Here is a 25,549-nt window from a genome sequence, read left to right as displayed (position 1 = left end):
AAAATTATTGACAGTTCAATCAACAAACTCAAAGAACAGCCTGCTCAGATCAAACTATAAATTTTGTCGGCATGAAATGTCAAAGTTGAATCACCCCCCGTTGTTTTATGGCCAGCGTAAAAAGCTGGATAAGTATGAAAACCAATTCTTTTATATTAAATAAACTAAAAGAGGTTACCATTCCTTGGTAGAGGTGAAGTACTGACGCTGGAAACGTATTGATTTGAATAATATAAGAGATAAAAGTACTGAAAATAATAAATAATGTTGCTGGAACATTTAAGAAATATCAAAATTTGATATTTTAACCTTCACGTACCCGACCTCCGACAACTAATTTTCAAAATGCTAGCATTTCGTTAATTTTCATCTGATTTTTTTTGAAGTCGCCCTCAATCGATCATAAATTGGTGCTAGTTTATTATACTCAAGTGGTCAATGACTGGCCATGCATTATCCGGAACCATTCCGGGGATATTCTGGATTGTGCTGGGGTCAGGGGGTTGCCAAAATGGCTGAAAAGTAATTATTTTGTGTGTTATTGTGTTTAAACTATCAATTTTCAGCAATTTTTGTGCTGCGAACAGTGAAACACAACTGCGAAAACCAGATTTGAATAAGTTGACCCATCGGGATTCCCGTGACAGGTTCCGTGGGGCCTCATTGGGGACACTTCTGGTTTTCAACCTAAACATGCCGTGCGACATATCAATTTTCATGATTTCGAATGACGAAAACGATAGACTGAAGTCTGTATCGACTAATATGGCCACCCCGGAACATTTATCATAGGTTCCACGGGGGCGTCATCGAGGACATTTCTGATTTGCAACCAAAACATGCCGTGCGACGTACCAATCTGCATGCTTTCAAGAGAATGGGAGAGAAAAAAATGACTGAAGTATGTATCAAATGATGTGGCCGCTCCGGAACACCTGGAACAGGTTCCGTGGGGGCCTCTCAAACAAAATAACACATAACATAATCACTTTTAGCCATTCGGCAAAACAGACCCCTCCCCCACCCGCTGACCCCAGTACAATCCGGAATATCTCAGGAATGATTCCGGACATTACATGGCCACTTGTGTATAATAAACGAGCACCAATTTATGATCGATTGAGGGCGACTTAAAAAAAATCGAATGAAAATTGACGAAATGCCAGCATTTTGAAAATTAGTTGTCGGGGGGTCGGGTACGTGAAGGTTAAGATCAAACGAATAGCTCGCACAGATTTAACAACAACTAAATATGATACGGTGATGATGTTCCATGAGTAAATTTTATCTCTTATCTCGTATGTTATACAAACCAATATCACCAAAATATGCTATTACTGAGATCTTTTCTACTGCCCGGGTTATAAAACCAAAATAAAAGGATTAAGGTTTTATGCCAATTCTCAAAACTTTTACAAGATAAATTGATTATCAACATGTTACTAGGGTTAGAATAATAATGGGAAAACTCTGATAGACATTTTGGCAAGACCTCTTAGTGAAATTCCGCTGGAAGAACTCTGGAAAAAAAATCTCGGGAAGAAATTGCTGAAATTTCGCAATGAGTTATTAAAACAAAAATCCAGGAAAGAGCTCTAGAAGTGACTTTGAGAAGAACTCCACCAAAATATCTGAAAGAAATACCGGGAGTAGTTCTGGGAGACACACCATTTCAAACTTTTGGAGATATCCAAGAAGAAACTATGAAAAAAATCTAGGAGGACCTTGGGAGAAATCCCGAGAGAAAATCTGAAGGCAATTCTAAGTAAACCGCTGCACAATAAGAAAAAAATAGGTATAAAACGTGAATAAATTCCATATCTCTGGTCGGGATGAATAGATTCGAATAAATTTTAGACACAAAATGCAAAAATCTCTACAGTTTCAGATAAGGAGGGTGTCATTCGCCGCAAGATGCTGGAAATAACTGTATCAGGCCCGTTTTACCCCATTCTCTCTTTTTTACCTCTTTGTAAAAAACCCTGGAGTGCAAAACAAATGGTATATTTAATTCGTGTTTGTGTAAAAACTTCCGTAGTATCGAATGGAGCTGGTTTGGCTAATCGAATTGCCTTGAAAATTGAAATATCTTCAAATAACCCCGATTTCTTTAAACTTTCACATGCATATCCGCCCAGAGTGGAACGCAATCGAAAAGAGCAGTACCAACTATATGTCAAATTGCCGATACTATGGAAGTTTTTACACAAATAAGAGTTAAATAAAAATAAAAGTTTCATTTTTTAATAAGTCATTTATTTTGCACGTCAGTCGGGAATAGATGAGGATTATCTCAAAAAGGTGTGAGAGAGCGCGGGGTAAAACAAGCTCAATACACAGCATCGTGCGGCGAATGATACCCTCCATATCTGAAATTGTGGAGATTTTTGTAGTTTGTGTAAAAAAAAAGTTATTAAAATCCATCCTCTCCGAGCAAAGATATTGAATTTATTCGCGTTTTATACCTTTTTTTTCTGTGTGCTGAAAGAAATCCCGTGATGATCATTCATCATGCACGTAGGCTTTTGGCAGTAGAAATCCTGAGGAACGAAATCCAGCCATCTCTTGGAAGAGTTCTAAAAAAATGATCAAATCAACTAATTCTACTAAGATGCATTACAAGTATGAAATGGTCTAGTCTACTGTGCAACGTTATTGAATTCAACTAAATTGAACCTGTCTATGGTTATGGTCTCGTTATCATTTCCATACATTAGGTATTATAGATGTAAAACAAAAGCGTTGGGAGTGACGTTGCTAATAAAGTTCATGTCACTCCATTGAAGCTCGCCGTCCTAGGAAGGGACATATGAATTTTCACCTAATGCCCCGGCTCAAAAACCTTGTCTAAAGCGCCCTTCCTCGCTCTCTGAAATAAGAAGAAAAAAAATATGGCTATTCCTTACCCCGAAAGTACTTTCCCTTATAAGTATGGGCTTTAGGAGCGTATTGGTTAAATTAGCAATAACAAATTTTATGTGCATTATTAAAACCTGTTTGTTATCCAAAACAGCTAGCCAATGTCCGAGACAAACAGCAGGAGGAGGAGGAGGAGGAGCTCACTCCGATGCCATTTCTAAATGTCTTGTTGTCGGCTATTCTGTATCCAGATCAATTGCACTTGAAGCATATAATTGTTCGGCTAATTCGGTTAACGGTTCTCAATTTGATCACTTCGTTGTAGAGGTGCCAACCCGGGATATCCCGGGACAAAAATTCCCGGGATCTTGAAAAATTCGGGATTTCCCGAATCCCGGGATAAGTTTTTTCACCGTCCCGAAAATCCCGGGATTCCCGGGACACATATTCCCTACATATTTTTTTGCTTTGATATGGATTTGGAGAGTCTTTGAAACGTATTCGAAGAGTCGTGATTTTTTTTTCAAAAATTGCCTTCAGGCAAAATACAAAAATGTTACATAATTAACTTCAACTGTGTGTGGACGACAAAACTCGTTGGAATTCGACTGAAACGATGCTTGAGCATTTCATTCGTTGTTTTGATTTCATCAAAGAGACTTTTTCCGAAATAGGCCTTTCAGGTCTTATGTTGGAAAGTAATTTTGAGGTTACAATAAACCTTCAGGAAGCTTTTCAGCCAATCAGACTCGCTTAGGAAGCATTGGGAAGACGAGATGCTACATTACTGTCTGCGGAAGGCAGCTTGAGTTTCTCGTATTCGAAGCTTAAGAAAAGTAACTCCACGCAATCACGAAGGAAATCAACGATCGGCTACAAAAAGAAAAGTTCCTTCAAGGTCTTCCATTGTCAACGCAAGTGCCATCAGAACTTGAAAGCTTTTCGAAAACGCAACTGATTAAGTTCATCGAGGAACTAGGAGTAGGGTGCGTGTACCAAATATGGCACTACCTAAGGAAAGCTATTTATACAAAAATAACCAGAAGACCAACGAGTGTCATCAATAAGTTAAAAGACAGCTTAGTTTCCATATTTTACAGGAAAAATATAGAAACGGAGCCAAAACTACTTTTAGTATTGATTACAGCGTGTGCCAATGATAGGAACCCTGTACCAGTAATGGTTACATTTTTTAGCTTCGGTTCCTTTTCGCACTATTTGCATGCATTCCTTATGGGGTTAGCCATAACTGGTACACTATGGCGAAAAAGGGTGCAAGGAAGCCGAAATTTTAAGGAAAATGATTTATTTCTACCATGATTTGAGAAAAATGTGGAGTTTTAATGAGTGCGACTGACTGTCTTTAGTGAACGTGATCTGTTGTTCACTAAATTTTTCTTGTTGATTTACATCGTTAAATGCTGAAAATGAACTATGGCGAATAATTGGTACTATAGCCATAATTGGTACACTTACCCTACGATTGTTGCAAGACTGTCAAAGACAGACCGATAATGATGCTGCCGAGTTGAACGCAGGATTGTCCTGTATGCAAGACACCATCGAGCATGCGTGAATAACTGGAATCGGCTATAAAGGAGTATGTCAACCCGTCCAAGAATGAATTCGCAATTATTGATTTTTCAAAAGTTTTTGAGCTACATGGTAAATTAAACCGACAGTATCAAAACAGGACATGCCACAAAAGTTCAATTGGACGCAGTGGCTTAATTTCCTCAACAGGGGAGGAAAAAAACCGACAATTGAACCGACGAAATCATTATTAACATTTACTTCTTGAAGTCGTACCTTCGGAGAACGAATTCAAATTAATATTCCTTGTTGGGTATATAAGTCACTGCGACCTGTTTTTAGATCTATTAACAAAGATGGAAATCTAGTGATCATGATCAGATCTCAAATGTGTCGCGGTTGAAAGGCATCGCGCGATCATAGCAACAACGATAACATTTTGTCGTCAAGCATCCTAACAAACTACGGTCCGAGGAGAATGATTCGCGCAGCATGTGCGAGCGCGATGCGATCGTTATCATGAAGTCGAAATGATAAATTCGTGATTTCATTCACTTTTTGAGCATTCTTGCTGCTTTAACTTCCAGATATGCTTATGGATGAATTATTTCTAATCATGAATGCGGTTTACGGGTGAATAAGTGGCATAAATTCTGATGAATAAAATTTATCACGTCTTGTAACATGATCCGATAACGGGTCATCACGCGATCAAGCGTGCATCAGATGCTTTGATTGTCCCTGTGATACAAGCACGGTGTGAGGCGTCGGGATCATGCTACTGCAAGAACAAGGCTATCTTGGATTATTCGTATCCTGCATCATTTATCGCTTTAAGTGATTTTCTCCCATCCTTGTCTATTAATTTATTATTAAATTCAAATTAATAAGAACAGTTACTATTTTTTTATCGATGAATAGAACATATTCCTTCCTACAAAATTGAATTTGAGGCACATTCAAAAATTTCCCGGGATCCCGGGATTTCCCGGGACAAACAACAAATTTTATCCCGAATCCCGAGACAAGCAAATTGGTCGGGAAATGGAACCTCTACTTCGTTGGTAAAATACACACTCATGGATTTCTTACCATTTCTGCGCCCTTCCCATGTACTTTTTCAGAGTTTCGTCTATGACTACCTGCGGAGACACCGCCGGAAATTCCTTTAGGAATTCTTTCAGGATTTATAAAATCGTTTTAGGACTTTTTAAAAATAATCTCGGAAGATTTCCTAATATGATTTCAGCGAAAACTTTTCCAAACATTGCTTCAGATATCCCTTCAAAATGCATTCATGCCCAATGGCATTGCCCATGTATTTCTCCAGAGATTCCTTCCGGAATTTCTCCAGGAATTTTCCTTGGGTCTTATTCAGTATTTTTTTAAGAAATTTCTCAAAGGACTCATCTTGAAACTAATCTGCAGGTTTCTCCAGAAATTCGTTCAGAAGCTTCTCCAGAGATAGATTCGTTCAAGTATTAAATATTTGGGAAATTCCTTCAAAGATTGCTACGGAAGTTTGTGCATGCCATCCTTCCTTCATTGCTTCAATTATTTGGGATTTCTTCCAGGAATATTATCAGAAAAGTCTGCATTAGTCTTTCCTTGGAATTGCTCCTGAAATTCTCCAGAGAATTTCTACAGAGGTTCTTTGAGTTTTTTGTTGCATAAGGTGTGTTCAGGGATTTTTTTAGAAACTTTTCTAGGAAATTCTCAAAGGATTCTTCTGATAGTTCCTCCAGAGGTTTCTCCCGGCGTTACCCCAGGTATTCCTCCAAGGATTGCTAAGGTTTCATTAAGACATTTCCGCCTAGATTGCTTTCCCGGTGATGCTTCAGAAATTTCCCCAAAGATTCTCTATGCAATTCCTTCGGAAATTACTGCAGAATCCAATCCATGGCATTTTTCAAGAAATCCATTTATGAATACCGGCAGAGGATTCTCCTGTTATATCAGGTATTATTTCAAAAAAAAGTTTCAAGAAATTCATTTTCTTTTTCAAAAATTTGTTCAGAAGTTCCCTAAAGAATCCCCCAAGTTTTTTTTTTTGTTTCTGTAGGATTTTCTCCGAAAAATCTTTTGGGAATCCATTTTGAAATATATTGAGGGATCTATTTAAGAATTCTACCACTACCTTTGTCTGCAATTTCTGCAAGGACTTCAGCAGACATTTTCAAGAGAATCCTTCAGAGATTTCTCTATGGATTTCTACAGGAGCATCTTCGGAAATTTCTCAAGCATATTGTCCTTGAAATTACTTTCAGAGCTCCTGCAGAAGATTTTAATGACTTTTTTTCCATGAAACAGGGTAACATTTCAAGGAATTTCTTCTGGAATTCTTTCAAAGATAACGTCTGAAACTATTCAAGAGCTTCTGTTCATGAATCGCACCAGAAAATGTTCAAGAATTTCTTAAAAGAATCTACAAAGAGATCACTATTAGTTTTTAAGAAGGGATGACTTGAGAAAATCGTCCTGGGATTTCTCCAGAATTTCCTTGACAGATTCATTCAGGAATTCCTCCAGTATATTTTATGCTCATTTATGGAAGAGCTTCTTGAAAAAAAAACCCTAGAAAACAATTTGCACATAAATCTTTGACAAAAAAACAATAAGTTATTTTGGACACAGCCACAAGAGCAATTTCTAAAATAAACCTTTGTAGGCATCCGTGAAGGAACTTCGAAAAATTTGCGCAGGAATCTCTGTAGGATTTTTAAAGGAATTTTTAGATGAATTTCTTGAAAATTCTACGAAAGAAGTTTTTAAAATATCGCTTACTGGAGAAATTTCTAAATTTCTGGAGAAGTCTCTGAATATATTTTCCCAGGCGGAATTCAGGAAATCTTCCATGAATAAATTCTGAATCTATTTGTTGATTTTTCAAAATTAGGAATCGCCCCAGAAAATGTTGAAAAATTTCTTCTAGGAATCTCCAAAGAGATCACCACCCAAGCAGCACCTGCAACATCATGCAGATTGTGGCATTCTATGCTTTGGTCTAAATGAGTTGCACTAGAAGCACACGAAATTTCCATCTTGTCAATTGAGTTGCATTTAAACTCCGAAATCCGTAAAGTTGCGGCTTTGTTTCATAGAAATCACAAATTACCACGTGTTTGACATCGATCTATGGAGGCGGAGCTTACGTATTGCTCGCAAGTGATAATACAGTCAGCTTACATTAAATTTGTTATGTATAGAGGTTCCATTTCCCGACCAATTTGCTTGTCTCGGGATTCGGGATAAAATTTGTTGTTTGTCCCGGGAAATCCCGGGATCCCGGGAAATTTTTGAATGTGCCTCAAATTCAATTTTGTAGGAAGGAATATGTTCTATTCATCGATAAAAAAATAGTAACTGTTCTTATTAATTTGAATTTAATAATAAATTAATAGACAAGGATGGGAGAAAATCACTTAAAGCGATAAATGATGCAGGATACGAATAATCCAAGATAGCCTTGTTCTTGCAGTAGCATGATCCCGACGCCTCACACCGTGCTTGTATCACAGGGACAATCAAAGCATCTGATGCACGCTTGATCGCGTGATGACCCGTTATCGGATCATGTTACAAGACGTGATAAATTTTATTCATCAGAATTTATGCCACTTATTCACCCGTAAACCGCATTCATGATTAGAAATAATTCATCCATAAGCATATCTGGAAGTTAAAGCAGCAAGAATGCTCAAAAAGTGAATGAAATCACGAATTTATCATTTCGACTTCATGATAACGATCGCATCGCGCTCGCACATGCTGCGCGAATCATTCTCCTCGGACCGTAGTTTGTTAGGATGCTTGACGACAAAATGTTATCGTTGTTGCTATGATCGCGCGATGCCTTTCAACCGCGACACATTTGAGATCTGATCATGATCACTAGATTTCCATCTTTGTTAATAGATCTAAAAACAGGTCGCAGTGACTTATATACCCAACAAGGAATATTAATTTGAATTCGTTCTCCGAAGGTACGACTTCAAGAAGTAAATGTTAATAATGATTTCGTCGGTTCAATTGTCGGTTTTTTTCCTCCCCTGTTGAGGAAATTAAGCCACTGCGTCCAATTGAACTTTTGTGGCATGTCCTGTTTTGATATTGTCGGTTTAATTTACCATGTAGCTCAAAAACTTTTGAAAAATCAATAATTGCGAATTCATTCTTGGACGGGTTGACATACTCCTTTATAGCCGATTCCAGTTATTCACGCATGCTCGATGGTGTCTTGCATACAGGACAATCCTGCGTTCAACTCGGCAGCATCATTATCGGTCTGTCTTTGACAGTCTTGCAACAATCGTAGGGTAAGTGTACCAATTATGGCTATAGTACCAATTATTCGCCATAGTTCATTTTCAGCATTTAACGATGTAAATCAACAAGAAAAATTTAGTGAACAACAGATCACGTTCACTAAAGACAGTCAGTCGCACTCATTAAAACTCCACATTTTTCTCAAATCATGGTAGAAATAAATCATTTTCCTTAAAATTTCGGCTTCCTTGCACCCTTTTTCGCCATAGTGTACCAGTTATGGCTAACCCCATAAGGAATGCATGCAAATAGTGCGAAAAGGAACCGAAGCTAAAAAATGTAACCATTACTGGTACAGGGTTCCTATCATTGGCACACGCTGTAATCAATACTAAAAGTAGTTTTGGCTCCGTTTCTATATTTTTCCTGTAAAATATGGAAACTAAGCTGTCTTTTAACTTATTGATGACACTCGTTGGTCTTCTGGTTATTTTTGTATAAATAGCTTTCCTTAGGTAGTGCCATATTTGGTACACGCACCCTACTCCTAGTTCCTCGATGAACTTAATCAGTTGCGTTTTCGAAAAGCTTTCAAGTTCTGATGGCACTTGCGTTGACAATGGAAGACCTTGAAGGAACTTTTCTTTTTGTAGCCGATCGTTGATTTCCTTCGTGATTGCGTGGAGTTACTTTTCTTAAGCTTCGAATACGAGAAACTCAAGCTGCCTTCCGCAGACAGTAATGTAGCATCTCGTCTTCCCAATGCTTCCTAAGCGAGTCTGATTGGCTGAAAAGCTTCCTGAAGGTTTATTGTAACCTCAAAATTACTTTCCAACATAAGACCTGAAAGGCCTATTTCGGAAAAAGTCTCTTTGATGAAATCAAAACAACGAATGAAATGCTCAAGCATCGTTTCAGTCGAATTCCAACGAGTTTTGTCGTCCACACACAGTTGAAGTTAATTATGTAACATTTTTGTATTTTGCCTGAAGGCAATTTTTGAAAAAAAAATCACGACTCTTCGAATACGTTTCAAAGACTCTCCAAATCCATATCAAAGCAAAAAAATATGTAGGGAATATGTGTCCCGGGAATCCCGGGATTTTCGGGACGGTGAAAAAACTTATCCCGGGATTCGGGAAATCCCGAATTTTTCAAGATCCCGGGAATTTTTGTCCCGGGATATCCCGGGTTGGCACCTCTAGTTATGTAACATGCATGAAACATCTAACTCTGGCTTGTTTGTTCAGATTAGGTTCCATATGCGTTACAGAAAACTTGAGCGTCTTTTCATTTTGATTTCTCTAGCTTGTGACAAAGAAGGTGCAATAAAGTAAAAAAAGACAATTACACCGTCTTCGACCTTGCGGCCTCTACAGACTGATTATTACTAACATTCGACAACGGACAACACATATAACACCCAGTGGCCCAGTGGAGAATTTTCCGTTTGACGAAAAGTTTTCCCCGACTGAAGCGGGAATCGAATCCACACTCCGAGGCTTACGAGACACCTAAACGACTGACGCCGCTAACCGCTCGGCCACGAAGCCCACGAAGTAACAAGTAACTTCAGTTTATGGTGTGTTGAGCATCGATTCTCTCACAGAGCTTGTGGTGTAGTATGTAAGGTGAGTAGATAATACTCCTGGTATCCATGGTTCGAGTCTGGACAAAATCTTTTCCCAACTTTTTTATCATTCCTCCTCGTTTATGTTGCATAAGAATTCAGAATCTGCGCTTTTTGGGTTTCAAAGAAGAAGCAATTGTGTTCTGTCGTCCGTAATACGGACAGTGAATAAATTGCACTAAGGTTGCTGTTACTGGGTTAGCAACAAGTCGTGTTGCTTGGGCAAGAGCTTTTTTCAAGAATTCCTTAAAACAATCAATCATCCAGGGATTTCCTTAGAATTTCCTTCAAAGTTTTTTTCCGGAAATTCTCCCAGTATTGTTGTGCAGTTTCTGGAAGATCTTCTGAAAAAAACCCCATAGGGATTTCTGAAACATTTTTGCTACAATCTTTGAAGAAAATATTAATCACAGGATCGAATAAAATAAAAACATGTAGGAATTTTATCAGGAATCTGTGAAAAAAATCGCATGAAATCCTTGGAGGAATCTTCAGAAAAAAAAATCTGATGGAATCTCTGAAGTATTTGTGAAGAAATTTTAGATGAGTTTCTTAAAAACTCAATGAAAGAACTTTTGAAGGCATCACTAACTTAAATGCCTGAAATTCTAAAGATGTCTCTGGAGATATTTTAGAAAGAATTCCTGACGGAATATAAGAATTCCTCACGGAATATAATAAGGAATCAGAGTAGGATTTTTTGAAGAACCCTACTCGAGTTACTATAGAAGTACTCTTGTGAATATCAAGACGAATATCTAAAGAAATCTCTGGAAAATGCTTGAAATAATCCCTGCAAGAATTTTTGAAAAACTTCCTGGAGAAATATCTTGAGCAAACCCACGGAAAAACCTTGATGGAATTCCAAAAAAGTTTTTGAGTAATTTTCCAATTAATTCCTGAGATGAAATGATTTGATTAAATTCTTGTGGATTTTTCTGAAAGTATTCCTGGAGCAAACTGTGGACGTATTTCTGAAGGAGAGTATGTGGAAGGGTTTCGTCCGGGTGCCAGTTCGCGCACGTTTGCTTCGGTGGTTCGATTTTTTTCTCTTTCGATTTTGTATTCCGAAGTGAGCATTTCGACGGCGGTGAGTGTGCGGTGGACGCGTCGCGGATCGAGTTTTTCCGAATTTTTCGCTTCCCGTCGGCGCTAGTTCCCAATACATTTTTAGTTGATAATAAATATTTTCTTTCATTTTTTGCATTTACACAAAAGAGTGAAAAGTGTTAGTTCGGGCTCGCCGGTCGAAAAAAAAAAAACCGGGCGCCGACAAGTGAGTCGCGTTCAGTGTATTTCTGTGTGGAATAGACTAAAGGTTTTGTCAAATCATATCACCAACCATAGGTGACTCCCGGACTGACAATGTACCTTACCCTACTAACCAGGGTTCCTGCTTTCCACTTTTCATCTTCTTCCACACTCGAATACAGTCAGCAGCTAACGGTTGTTGCTTTAGTTTATGTGTTTGCTTGTCAGCGACGACAGCAAACACTGGCGAACGGTGGGAAGCCATACATGGAATTTAAACATTCGTCCACATTCACATCGCAAGCGATGGAGAGGTGATGCGATTCGTTAGTGATATTGCGCGTACGAATATTTGAAGTTTTCAAAAAATGTTTATTATTTTCTTTGCTAATCTAGCATTTCAACAACAATACACTAAAAACGTATGCATTATATGCAGAAATTCTCTTCTAGTTATGATAATAGCCGCTTCGATCGCTCACCAGCATTCGTCACCATTCGCCATTCATTCATTCGCGATCCAAACTGCGACGATCGGCCACGAATATCCATGTCAACCAGCTCGCGCATCGCTTCCCACTGGTGATGGGGTTGCGTGTTTGATCACGACTATCCGTTTGCTGCATCTTTCTCGATTCGCTTCAGCAAAGAGGAGTGAATATGAATGGGGTGAGGCGAATTTACCGATCCTTGCTACTAACAAAAAATTCCTTCCTGAGACAAACGTGGAGATGCAGCGATTCGCGGTCTTTATAACAACGTTTGTCTTACTAACATTCCCTCCCATCCTCGATGACCGTAAGGACGTGGCCGGCGCCGTTCTCTCTCTCTTGGCGTAACGTCCTCATTGGGACAAAGCCTGCTTCTCAGCTTAGTGTTCTATGAGCACTTCCACAGTTATTAACTGAGAGCTTCCTCTGCCAATGACCATTTTGCATGCGTATATCGTGTGGCAGGCACGAAGATACTCTATGCTCAAGGAAGTCAAGGAAATTTCCTTTACGAAAAGATCCTGGACCGACCGGGAATCGAACCCGTCACCCTCAGCATGGTCATTCTGAATACCCGTGCGTTTACCGCCTCGGCTATATGGACCGGCGCCGTTATTGACCCTATTAAAGTTGAGAGCTCTCGAACTGTGTACATTGAGAATAGTAAGCTAGTTCCAAGCCCTATTCATTGGTTCCTTGTGCAATTTCGATTGCTCTAATCAATCACGGAGTAGCAACTACGAATTGTGCGGTTACTATGCTCATGCTCAAACTGTGGACGTATTTCTGAAGGAATTCCTGTTGAAATAGCTGTGGATAAGCTTCTGTCAAGATCCCTGGAAAGAACTCTTGATATATTTCTAAAGGGTTTACTGTAGAAAATAACCGAATAATTTCCCTAAAGAATCCGTGGAGACATTCCTAGAGTTAGCCTGTAAGAAAATGTTGGATAAATTTCTGGGGAAATACATGGAGGAATATCTGGAAAAATCTTCGTGTGATGTGAACTCCTACTTTAATTTCTGGAGAATTTCCTGTTCCTTTTTTTTCTGGATGAATCTCAGTCAGGCCCGTGCACAGAAAAGGCGTCAAGGAAGGGGGTTTTCTTTGTTTTAACAAAGGGCGGAGGGGTGCCAGTGTATGGAATATTGGCAATGGGAGGAGTTTAACCCCCAAAGCCCCTCCCTTGCGCACGAGCTTGATCCCAGTAGAAGTTCCTGGACACATTCTGGTAAAAGTTTTCAATGGAATCCTCACAGGAATCCCTAGAGAACTTCCTGAAGAAATATATATACAGTTCCTTAAGGAATCTCAAGAAGATTTTCTGAAGAAACCACTGGATAAAATTATCAAATAATCTTAAGTATCTCAGAATTTCTGAAGCAATCCCTATAGAAAATTCTGAAGTGAAATTACCGGAAGGTTTTCTAAGCCAATACCTGAAAGTAGCGGAGGTTTACAAGGAACCCATCGAATTCTATATAAAAAGTAACTTTTTCGATCCACTGTTAGAATTCTCACAGTTTTTGGTTTGGTATGCAGTAATTTAAATCAGAAGGAAAGAGATTTTGCCTTTTTTGGTGGATAAATTTCTTTAAAAAAAAATCTTTAAAAAAGGAATTTATGGAGGATTCCATGGAGCAGTTTTAGAATTCCGTCAGAAACTTCTCAACAAGTTTCCACAAAGGCCTTCAAATTTCGCCCCAAATTTCCTTAAAAATTTCATCCAGGGGTTCCTTCAGAAATGTTCCTGGAGATTCTGTTTGAGGTTCTTGATAGATTTGCCCATGCTGAAATCTTCTATGGACTGCTTCTTAACTTAACTTCTAATTTTCCGAAGGAATCACTGAAAGCATTTCTGGGTTTCCCGAAAAAAATCTTGTATGAAATTGTCGAAGAATTTATGGAGGATTTCCTGAAGAAAGCCATGGAAGTTTTTCCAGAGAAGGAGATTTTTGGAGATTTTTTTGTGGAGGATCCTTTAGAACTAATTCTGGAGGATACTCTGAAGTAATTTCTAATGAAATTGATCAGAGATTTTCCAGAAGAGTTTCCAGAAGACGCAGTAGAAGACTTTCTGGAAAGAATTTCCAAAAGATTTTCTAAAGATTTTGGAAGGAATTTGATAAAGGTTTTAAGAAAAAGTTTTCAAGATTTTTTTTTTGAAATTTCTAGAAAACTTTGGAAAATATTCTACAGGAAACTATGAAATTTCTGAAGGAATCCTTGGATGAATTATTGAATGAATTCTCAGAAAAATCTCCGAGGGCTTTCCCGCCATTTTTTTTATTCTCTGGAGAAATCGCTTTGGAAAATGCTGAAGAAAACATAGAATAATTTCTGAAGCCAGTCATAAATTATTTTCTAAATTAATCCTTTTGTTAAATTTCTGGAGAGCCTCTCAAGGCAGCATTCAATCTAAAGGAGTCTTTTAAATTTAGCCATGCTCATGGCGAGAAGTATTTGTAGCCTCTATCACAAAACATGATTAAATCAATTTCTTTGAAATACAGTAAGCTAAAAACAACTATCTGACATATACTTTGCTTTTTATTACTTTCTACCGTTCCAGGTCGTCTGGCACAAGGACACAATGCAGATCGATCAAACCGAACGGCACGTGATAGAAAGCCGCGGTGCCCGTCATACACTCATCATCCGAAAGGTGCATCCGCAAGATTTCGGCAACTACAGCTGCATCGCAGACAATCAACTGGGTAAAACGCGGAAAACGGTCACCTTGACGGGAAAACCGAAAGCGGCCGTATTCCGGTCGATGCCCAACAGCCAGTGGAAAGATCGGTACAATATTTCGTGGGTTGTGGATTCCCATTCACCGGTCGAGGAGTTCAAACTGTACTACCGGCTGGTCGACGGGGACATTCTTCAAACGCACGACGGTATCTACGTTGATGAACGGAAGTCCCATCATCCGTACATTCCGGGAAATGTGAGTATCGTGCGAATCCGACTGGGTTAGAATTTCAAATGTCGCTGTCGAGTGGTATCGATTCAGACCTTCAAAAAACTCAATTATCATGCAGCACAGTTGTTTGAAGCAATAGAACCTCACAAATTACCCATGTTGATTTGACATTAAAAACCATAGCTACTGACATCGTTCTCGTGCATGTCGTTCTCGTTCCGAATGCTATCCATAGCCACTTGTCGAACCATCCGGTGCTACTGCTACACGCCACTCGATCCAATACGCCACACCGACATATGAAACGTAATTTCCTTAATCCTGAAAAACCTGGTCTGTCATAATAACACAAAATTAATTCAATCTCTTCTCTACTCTTCTCTTCCGTACTTTTTTACCCATACGATGCTGCCGTACGTCGGATGGACCTGCACGACGACACTCTTCAACCACCTTCGCTTCGATTCTCGGGCCTCGTCACATGCCAACTGCACTTTTTTGCGCCCACGTCCGTAACCACAATCGACTGGGCGAATGGCTTGCCTCCTCGACGGACGACCGACCATTACACGTACCTGCTATGCTGATGTCCCCCTCCCCCATCACGCACGACGGTACCTCCGACTGCGACCAGGAGCAGATGCTGGACTACGACCGGAAGATAACCTCGTTCGAGCCGTACTCGTACAACAACGCGTACAACGGCGGTGGCCACGGTATGCACCGGGGTACCAGGTGGTCCAAGACGGACTGGCGGGATGTGGTGCTGCCGGCGTTTCCCTACTCGCACCACTACACCCAGGGCATGAGCTATCTGCTGCGCGGGCTCGATCCGGACCAGCAGTACGAGGCCCGAGTGCAATCGAGGTAATTATTGATGACTTTCGCTGTGGTGATGGTGGTGGTGGAGCGAATAGGTGTTCGGTTCAATCAGTTACCCAGGGTGGTGGCCCAAAGAGGCTGGGAAGACGGTGCGAAAAGGTTTGATGTTTTTAATTCGAACGGTACTCTGTTGAATCGGATTGTCATTGGAAGAGCTGCCAGGAGAGAAATGAATCTCATCCATTAAAAAACGTGTTCTCCTCTAATAAAACTTCACATTGAAGAATTCTACAGGAAAACTATCTGGGAATTTCAATAAAGAGTTACCCAGAAATGCCGTTGAAAGAAAGTTATACCATGAATATATCTAGAAACTTTTCGAAGAATCGCAAACGATTCTTCATGGGTTTTGTGAGAGTTCTTTAAATAGTTCCACCCCATTTTGAGCTAAGATTGAGCTTGATTGACCGTCCGTAGATGCTTCTTCAGTATCGCCAGACCAGCTACACTCACACAAGGAACCAATGAGATATCTGCCGGGGACTAGCAGGCATCTTCAATGGTGATCTTATAATTTTGGGCGACAATGGGGCCTGTCAGGCCAGGTTGCAGGTCAATGTGGGGAAGGGGGAGGTAGTGATGATTACAAACGATTGTAATCACAGCAGATCGAATATATCTCTGCGTCTGCACAAATTCATGAGGATGTCGGAATGTTTGTGGGGATATGGTAGGCAGAGGGGTTCACACATTGGTGCGTGTATGCCAGGCGTTGGGTGATAGATTTGTGTAATTATTACCATGAAGCTTGCGGCATAGTTCACTTGATTGCATGACTTGTAGGCGTTATCTGAGAGATTGACACTGCTGTGCTGTGAAAGTTGGAAGAAAGGGAAACGGCTTTTCATTCGTTTCTGGTTCTAGTGATTGCTATGAACGATGCTGGGTCATTAGGCCGAAGGTCATTAGGCCGAAGGCCATTAGGCCGAAGGTCATTAGGCCGAATGGTCATTAGGCCGAATGGTCATTAGGCCGAATGGTCATTAGGCCGAATGGTCATTAGGCCGAATGGTCATTAGGCCGAATGGTCATTAGGCCGAATGGTCATCAGGACGAATTGAAAGTTAGCCGTTGTTTTTACCTTTTCCAACAATTTTTGACAAAAACTAGTTTAACAATGGAACTAGAAAGAATAGCCTATGTTTTAAAGAAGGAAAAATTTATGAATTGAATATCAGCAGTTTCAGCGCCAAAAACTATTTCAGCAATGATACTAGAAAGAACAGCCTATATTTAAAAGAAGGAAAAATTCATGGGTAAAATATCAGTAGATTCAGCATCAATAAAGTATCTTCGTGCCTGTCACACGATACACACATGCAAAATGGTCATTTGCAGAGGAAGCTCTCAGTTAATAAGCTGAGAAGCAGGCTTTGTCTCAGTGGGGACGTAACGGCAAGAAGAAGACCCAATGACCATTCGGCCTGATGACCATTCGGCCTAATGACCATTCGGCTTAATGACCATTCGGCCTAATGACCATTCGGCCTGATGACCATTCGGCCTAATGACCTTCGGCCGGATGGCCTGACACCGCTATGAACATTAGAGTGGGTCATGGTTTATATGGAAAAATGAAAAATTCAATGGTATCCCTTCAGATCAAAGCTTTTTTGATCCCATTTCAGGACCCAAATAAGTGTGCAAAATTTGGGCATGATCGGTTATGTCTACGTTTTGCGCATCGCGTTTGAAGTTTGTATGGGGTTTTACATGGGAAAACACACTTTTTTGCATTTTTCTCATAACAAGCTCGAATTTTTCTAAAACCATGTAACCGATAAAGTGAAAACATAGCCTAGGGTGTCCTGAAAAACTTTGTCGAAGACCGAAAAGTGATCTGATGCTTATGAAAAAAGTTATAGCGTCGGCATTGCTTGGCGAAACAGCATGATTTTGTTGCTATTGTTATTCCTTTACATGTTAAAACATAAACACATGCGTGGGGTTCGTTGGTTATAACTATTTTCACAAGCATCGGATCGCTTTGCGGTCTTCAACAAAGTTTTTCAGAACATCCTAGGCTATCATTTTACAGTATCGGTTAAAAAGTTTCAGACAAACTTTTTCAACTTATGACAAAAATTCAAAAAAGTATGTTTTCCCATACAAAATCCCATACAAATTTCAATTGCAATGCGCAAAGTGTAGACGCAACCGATCATGCTCAAATTTTGTACAGATACTCAGGACCCGAAACGGAACCAAAAAAGCTTTGATCTGAGAAAACGGTTCCGATGACCCACACTAATGAACATATTATAGTACATGATTTGAATATGTAGATAGGAATATAGAAAGATACAAAGTAGGAGGAAAGGGACGGGTCAGGAATTGAGCCCATGATCTTCTGCATATGAAACCAAAGCAGTAGTTACTGGTCCACCAAGCCTGTCAGTTCAACCCCCTTTTTTTTAAAAAAAAAACTTCGTCAATAATTTTGTCAATAAAAGTATTACTTCTAAAATGTTTTTAAATTATTTCCCAAGATTCCACCTTTCATTTCTTGAAATTTCTTCTGCAACTGCAATTTTTGTGACTCACAGGATTTCTTCTAGCCAGAGGATGTTTCCAGATTTGCTCGCGAGGTATCTCACGTTATTTGTAAAAAGATATGTCCTTGGTGTTTTCAAGAATTCCTTCGAAGGTCTTATCCGAAATTTCTCTAGCATTGTTTTTTTTATCTGTATTAACGAGATTTTCAGCCCTTGGCTAGTTCATCTCGGGACCCACGCTTTACTACCCTTCCGAAGGAAGAACCCACATTTTGTAAATTTGTCGGGAGTGAGATTCGATCCCAGGTCCTCGGCGTGATAGTCAAGTGTTCTAACCATCACACCAGGTCCTCTCCACCTCTACCATTGTCTCCATTGTTTCCTTTTAAGTGTTTTTTTTCGGGATATCTATCTGACCTCTATTGCTAACAGGAGTTGTAACAAGAGTTATTTTTTTCGATTTTTGTGCAAGCAATTACTCCAGAAAATTCTATACAGCTAACCTAGGGTTTTCCTCACATGTTGCTTCCACATTTGTGCACAGAATGTCAGAGTTTTTTCTCGAGTTCCTGTCAGGATTTCTGTCGAGTGCAGCATATAGTTGACCCATGTTATTAGGGATTCCCATAGAGAAGTTTTTCTTTGGATTTTCTCCAGGTATTCTTCTGCAAATGTCTTACGTAGGTTTCTTTAGGCATACCTAGGTAACTCTATATAATAAAAAATTCTCTCAGGCATTAATTTAGGGGTCGTCCATAAATGACGTAGCATTTTAAAGGGAGGAGGGAGTCCCTGAAATTGCTATGAACCATGTATTAGGTAAGGGAAAATAGGCTACGAGGGGGAGGGGGTGTTAAAAAATGGCCAAAAAATGCTACATCATTTATGGACGGCCGCTTAGAAACACCTCTACAAAGTTCTCGAGAGATTTTTCTGGAATATTTTTTCAAAATTCATATTTTCTGGTAGTTCTTTAAAAAATCTCAGTTTTTTATGCAGGCTTTCCTTAAGAAATTGTGTGTACTTATCACTCAAGAAATCCCTCAGACATTTATTGAGAGATTTCTTCACGAACTGCATCATTATCTTTGTCATTTTTTCAGAGTTTCCTTTCGAATCACATTAAAGATGTCTCCGGGAATACTCCAGGATTTTCTCGACATTTTTTTTCCTTGGAACAACTTTTTTTTAGAAATCTTAAGGAGAAATCTGAAGGATTTTTTTTATTTTTTTCAGGCATTTATCCAGGAATTCCTTCAGAGATTATTTCCGAAATTGCTTCAGGAATTTTGTCCACGCATCTTTTGTGGCTTCGTGGTCGTGCGGCTAAGGTCACCAAGCCTTTAGTCGCATCGTGCTAAGGAGCGCGGGTTCGATTCCCGCCGCAGCTGTCAGGAAAAGTTTTCGGCTGTGCCACTGGGCGTTGCATGCTAGTCCGTTGTCTAGTGTCGTGCTTCCTTGAAAGAGCAAATAGCTCACTGGAAGCATTAAACGTGTCTGTGTCTTTAGGGGTTCTTCCAGACAATCCTCCAAGAATTTGCTTAGAAATTCCTTCAAAGATTCTTACAAGTATTTCTTCAACTATGGGGATTTTTTATTACCGTACAAATTGGGCCGAAGGGTCTTAGATTTTCATGAAACTTTTTCCACAGGCAGGGCTCATGAATATGTGAACAATAAAAAATTTAGAAATTTCAGGATCGCCTATTTTCCCGGAAAACTCAGGTGGATTTTTTTTTGTTTTCCCCTGACACTACTTGCTTTGAAAAAACATAGCTCAAGCTCCTACAGCAATAATTAGATAGATTAGCTTCTGTAAAAACCCATAGAAAAAAAAACAGATACATTAGAACCTCTATTAATGCACATGGCTGGGACTGCATAAATTAAAAATGTGCATAAATTAAAAAAAGGCATAAAAAGAGGGAAATTTATGCATAAATTAAGTTTGGGCTTTAACTAGGGCTTTAATTAGAGAATCTAGTTGGTGAGAACAGGTCTTGCTCCTGGGCAGTTAAGATGGGGCTAAGGGGGTTTCCAGAAAGTTCCCAGAGAGCCCAAAAGGGGGTTCCAAGGGGCACCAGGGGCGTTTTAAGGGGTTGTTTCGTGGGATTTGAGGAGCCTTCTGAGGGTGTTCTGTCAAGATTTGTTGGTGTTTTCATGGGATTACGGGGGAATTCTGGGGTATTTCAATAGTATTAAGTGGGTTTCAGGGGCGTTCCAAGGGGCTTTAGGAGCAATTTAGGCGTCTCAGGAGCCTTTAAAGAGCCTTGCAAGAGGTTTGAGTGGCGTTTTAAGGTATTTCAGAGTCTGCTCTGAAACTTCTTAAAATGTATCAAAAATCCCCCTTCTCTCTCGTTTGTCGGGTGAAGATCACTGCGTCCAGATTTTAGAATTATTATTGTGATATACCCTTTTGCTGTGAGGTACGCAAGTTATATCAGTAACATATTTGTCACTGAGATACCTTGGTATCGACTGAACTCAAGACCATCTATTATTGATGAATAGAGATCCTGAGTTACAGTATGTGACTCCCCCATTCTGGCGAGACTAGCTTTATGAAGCCAACCACGTCCTTGGGAGATAAGATCCATATGTCAGCAGGCCCTAAAAAGGGCTTGCTGAGAACTTTGAACCTACGTTGGGCGAGTGCACTGCAATAGCAGAGGATGTGTTCTGATGTTTCCCTCTCCTCGTCACAGAAGCGGCAATTTGAGGTTTGGATTGCTCCGATCTTTTGTAGATGGTATCTGCAGGGGCAGTGTCCAGTTATTAGACCGGTGTAGATGTTGAGATCCCTTTTGTTGAGACCTAATATTTGTTGGGTTTTCTTGGGGTTAATCGTTACGAGCCTATTGGATTGCCTCGTATGGGGAAGTGCATTCCAGTTTGATGTAATTTGACTGACCATATACATATTTGTTCAGTTCCATTTTTACAGAGCAGTCTGAGATCCAGCAGAAGGGCTCAGGGCCAATGAGCCTTTCATTAGATCCATTTCTGGCTAGCTCATCAGCAATCTCGTTTCCCTCTAGATCCGTATGTCCTGGGATCCAATATAGGTAGACTCGATTGCGTATGGATAAGTTTTTCAAAGCCAGAATGCATTCCCACACTAGCTTTGAGTTACAAGTGTAGTTATTAAGCGACTTAAGTGCCGCTTGACTGTCAGAGAAAATACATATTTTTGCAAACCTATACTTTCTCCTCAGGCATAATAACACGCATTCTAATAACATTGTTGGTGCCGCTTTTAATTGCCTTCATCTATATATATAAAAATGCAGTGGCATACGTGGGACCGCGCATAACTTGCGAACGGATGGTCCGATTTTGGTCGTCTTAGTTTTGTTCTGTTAGTTTTCACCCAAGGAAGGTTTATGAGGCAAAAAACATGGAGAAATTGAGAGTTTTTGAAAATCGATCTTCTATACATTTTGACCGGGGACTTGGTCGTGGCTAGAAACTTGAAACGTCAAAAAACGCAGTAGGCATAACAAAGTTTGCCGGGTACAGCTAGTTATAGGTTAAAATTAAAGCAATATCCACAGAAGTAGAACATTTTTCACAAAATTTGGTGATATAGTACAATTAGTAAAGGGTAGTAGGGTCGCCTAATTCCGTGGTAGGTCACCATTCACCGTGGTAGTAGGGACCCATTCACCGTGTATGAGAAATTTTATTCTACTTTGTTTAAAAATGATCAAAACAACCCAGCCAAGGGAATTTTCTTCGTTTAAATTCATTTCAAGTAATAACTTGCAAGATTTTATTAGAAAAACGAATGTTCAAATTTTCGATTTTTTCTGGATATATGGGACAATATGGGGCACGGTGAATGTAGACCATTGATTTTTAGGGTACCCATTTACCGTGCCTTTTTGTTTCAATTAAAAAGTACGAGTAATCGTACTTTCTTGTTAAACTTACGTCGGTAATGCAAAATACATACCTGATATGTGAATTTAATTGCTTCTTGGTGGAATAAAAACGTTACTACATTTAGTTTATCGCTTAAATCACCTTAGCGCAGTTTTCATTTTTTCACTATAAATGCAGTGAACGAGCAGAAACCCGCTTCATGTAAACACACTTTAGTGTCAAAATGATACTTTTAAATGTTTCTAATGAGCGTTTTGGCATGGTAACAATACATTAGTGTTGTATTGGTGAAATTGGAGGAAAATTGTCATATCATTCAATCATAATATGGAAATAATGAAAAAATATTCGAAGGCACACGGTGAATGGAGCCCCCACGGTGAATGGCGCCTTGACGGTATTGCATATATTTCCACCTGAAATACTGTGGACCACTGTCCTAAGTGGACAGAGATTTTTGTTCTAGGGCCATAGATTCCGGAGCCTGTCAGATTATTCATTTTCGAACCATCTGTGAAGAAATTTATAGAGCCTGTTGGAACGCTGGGTCCACCTCCTTCCCACTCCTGGCGGGAAGGAATGAACACATAGTAAGGTAAGTCATAATTGACTACCGTTTCCATCCAGTCACTACAAATTCCTATTGCGGGATTTATGGCAAATTCATTTAATATGCTGAGGTGACCCGTAAGGTCTCCCGACAGCAGTGTTTTTGTTCTCTTTAACCTTAGAGCACTTTTTTCCGCTTCCAGCTTTATGAATTGATCTAACCGGGGCAGGTGAAGCATTGCGTCTAGGGCCAAAGTGGGTGTACTACGAACTGCACCAGTGATCGCTATGCAAGCGGTGCGTTGGATTTTGTTGAGCTTCACCCTTGCAGCAGCCTCATTAGTTTTAGGCCACCAGACAAGGGAAGCGTAAGTAGTCCTGGGACGAACAATGGTTTTATATATCCACATGATCATACTTGGTTTTAGGCCCCATCTTTTACCCAGGGTTTTTGAACAAACCCAAAGTGTATTGAGACCTTTCTGCACAACTGATTGGAGATGAGAGTTCCAATTCAGTTTTGCGTCGAGTATGACACTTAGATATTTTACTTCGCTCGAATAAACTAGTTGTGTATGATTCAAGAAAAGGGGTTTCAGTTGGACCTTCCTCCGTTTGGTGAAAGGGATAATGGAAGTTTTTGTAGGATTTATGCCTAGTTGTTCCTTATGACACCAGGAAAAAGTGTGATTTAGGGCAGATTGCATTCTTTCCACGATAACACTTTCGAATTTGCCTCGTACAATAATGACAACGTCATCAGCATATCCAACCACTTCGAAGCCTCTTCTCTCTAAGCTGTCTACAAGCTCATCCACCACCAGTGACCACAACAAAGGAGAAAGTACTCCGCCTTGCGGACACCCCCTTGTTGCTTTAACAGTAATGTATGAACCGCTAAGCTCAGAGGAGAAAATCCCCCTTAAACTCCCCGGGGACCCCATGTAACGCATCTGAGAGGCTTCGAAACCCCTGATAACTTCTCCGTAACGCTTTCGTAACGCCCCTGAATCCCCCGAAAATGCTCTGAAACGTCTTGAAATGCTTCCAAAATCCCCCTTAAACCACCTCGAACCCCATGTAACGCACCTGAGAAGCTCCGAACCCCACGAAAACTCCTCCGTAACGCTTCCAAAACGCCTCTGAATCCCACCGAAGAGGCTCTGAAACGTCCTGAAATGCCTTCAAAATCTCCCTTAAACCCCCTCGGACCCCATGTAACGCATCTGAGAGGCCCCAAAGCCCCCGAAACTCATCCGTAACGCTTTTGTAACGCCTCTTAATCACGCCGAAAATGGTCTGAAACATTCTGAAATGTCTCCAAAATCCCCCTTAAACCCCCTCGAACCCCATGTAACGCACCTGAGAGGCTTTGAACCCCACGAAAACTCCTCGTAACACTTAAGTAACGCCTCTGCATCCCGCTAAAAATGCTCAGAAACGTCTTGAAATGCCTCCAAAATCCCCCTGAAACCCCCTCGGACCCCATGTAACGCACCTGAGAAGCTCCGAACACCCCAAAACTCCCCCGTAACGCTTACGTAACGCCTCTGAATCACGCCGAAAATGGTCTGAAACATCCTGAAATGCCTCAAAAAATCCTCCTAAACCAAAACCCCTAAAAACGCCTCTGAAAGCAGCCTAAAATGCTCTGAGACTTCCTGAAATGACTTCGAAACCCCCTTAAGACCCACTCGGACCCCATGTAACACATATGAGACCTTCGGAAACACCCAAAAACGAACCTGCAACTTTCCTTTGCTCTCCTCTATAAACACCCCTTGGCCGCTGTTGCAATAGTTCCCGTCATTATGAAATATTCTCATGCACAATATTTGCTCTGAGCAGCTTTCCCTCTTTTTATGCATGGCATAAAAAAGGTGCATGAATTAAAAGTGCATAAAAATAACATGCATAAAGGTTTTAGTGTATTGAGATGTTTCTAATGGCACTCCTTCTTAGGTAATGTATATTAATAAATTTCCTAGAGAAACCGTGGAGAAATTCTTAAAGTTATCCTTAGCAGAAATACCGGATAAAATTCTAACAAAATACACAGAGTTATAACTGAAGGATACCCTGGAAGAAACGCTGTATAAATTCCTGTAGATATCTCTGGAAGAATTCTTGTCCGAATCACTGAAAGTAATTATGCAAGAAGCTATGGAAAAATTTCTGGGAGGTTTTCTAGATGAATCCCTGAAAAAAAAAATCTTGAACTAATCTCTGATGATGTATGTGAGTTTTGAAGGAATCTCTCGAAGATTTCCTGAAGTAACTGGAATAATTTATCAAATAGTCTTTAAAAGATGTTTTAATGGATTCTCTAGGGGAGTCTTGTAGAAATTTCGCAAAGATTTTCTAAACGAAAACCTAAAATAATTTTTAAAGTAATCCCTGATGGAGTTTCAAAAGAAACCCCTGGAAATTTACCCAACAGGAGTCTTTTGGCATTTTTATGCGAAATTTTTGAGGATTATCTCAAGAAAGCCCTGGAGCAATATCTCAAAGAATCACTGGAAGATTTTTTTAACCTTCGTAGATTTCCAGTCCTGGAGAAATTTCCGAAGAAACACATGAAGAAATTTTGGAAGGAATATATAGAAGATTTCTTAATGAATACTTGAACAAATTTATAGAGGAATCCTACAAAGAATATCACAGCACAACATTTTTTTGTCTCAAGAGCAAACTTATGTGTCTCTTACAGATTTTGGGCCGCTGAATCCGAATCTGGGCACAAATTTGCTCCAGCACGTCACAATTTTGAGCTATACCTCAA

General features: G+C 39.9%; 1 protein-coding gene across 3 annotated transcripts in view; it reads left to right on the top strand.

Moving 5' to 3' along the window:
- LOC109398757 (neural cell adhesion molecule 2) overlaps positions 1 to 25,549 on the top strand; it is a 642,607-nt gene that overhangs the window by 592,245 nt on the left and 24,813 nt on the right. For 2 of the 3 annotated variants that reach the window (XM_029870566.2, XM_062859062.1), the window contains 2 exons: positions 14,603 to 14,980; positions 15,591 to 15,823. In XM_029870566.2, the coding sequence (XP_029726426.1) occupies positions 14,603 to 14,980; positions 15,591 to 15,823 (611 nt within the window). The remainder of the gene's footprint in view (positions 1 to 14,602; positions 14,981 to 15,590; positions 15,824 to 25,549) is intronic. The other variant, XM_029870573.2, reaches the window with a different exon arrangement.

Source organism: Aedes albopictus, chromosome 3 (assembly GCF_035046485.1).
Source record: "Aedes albopictus strain Foshan chromosome 3, AalbF5, whole genome shotgun sequence".
In the NCBI taxonomy this organism is placed as follows: Eukaryota; Metazoa; Arthropoda; class Insecta; order Diptera; family Culicidae; genus Aedes; species Aedes albopictus.
Note: the sequence above shows the minus strand (reverse complement) of the source record. Positions and strands in the feature narration are given on the sequence as shown.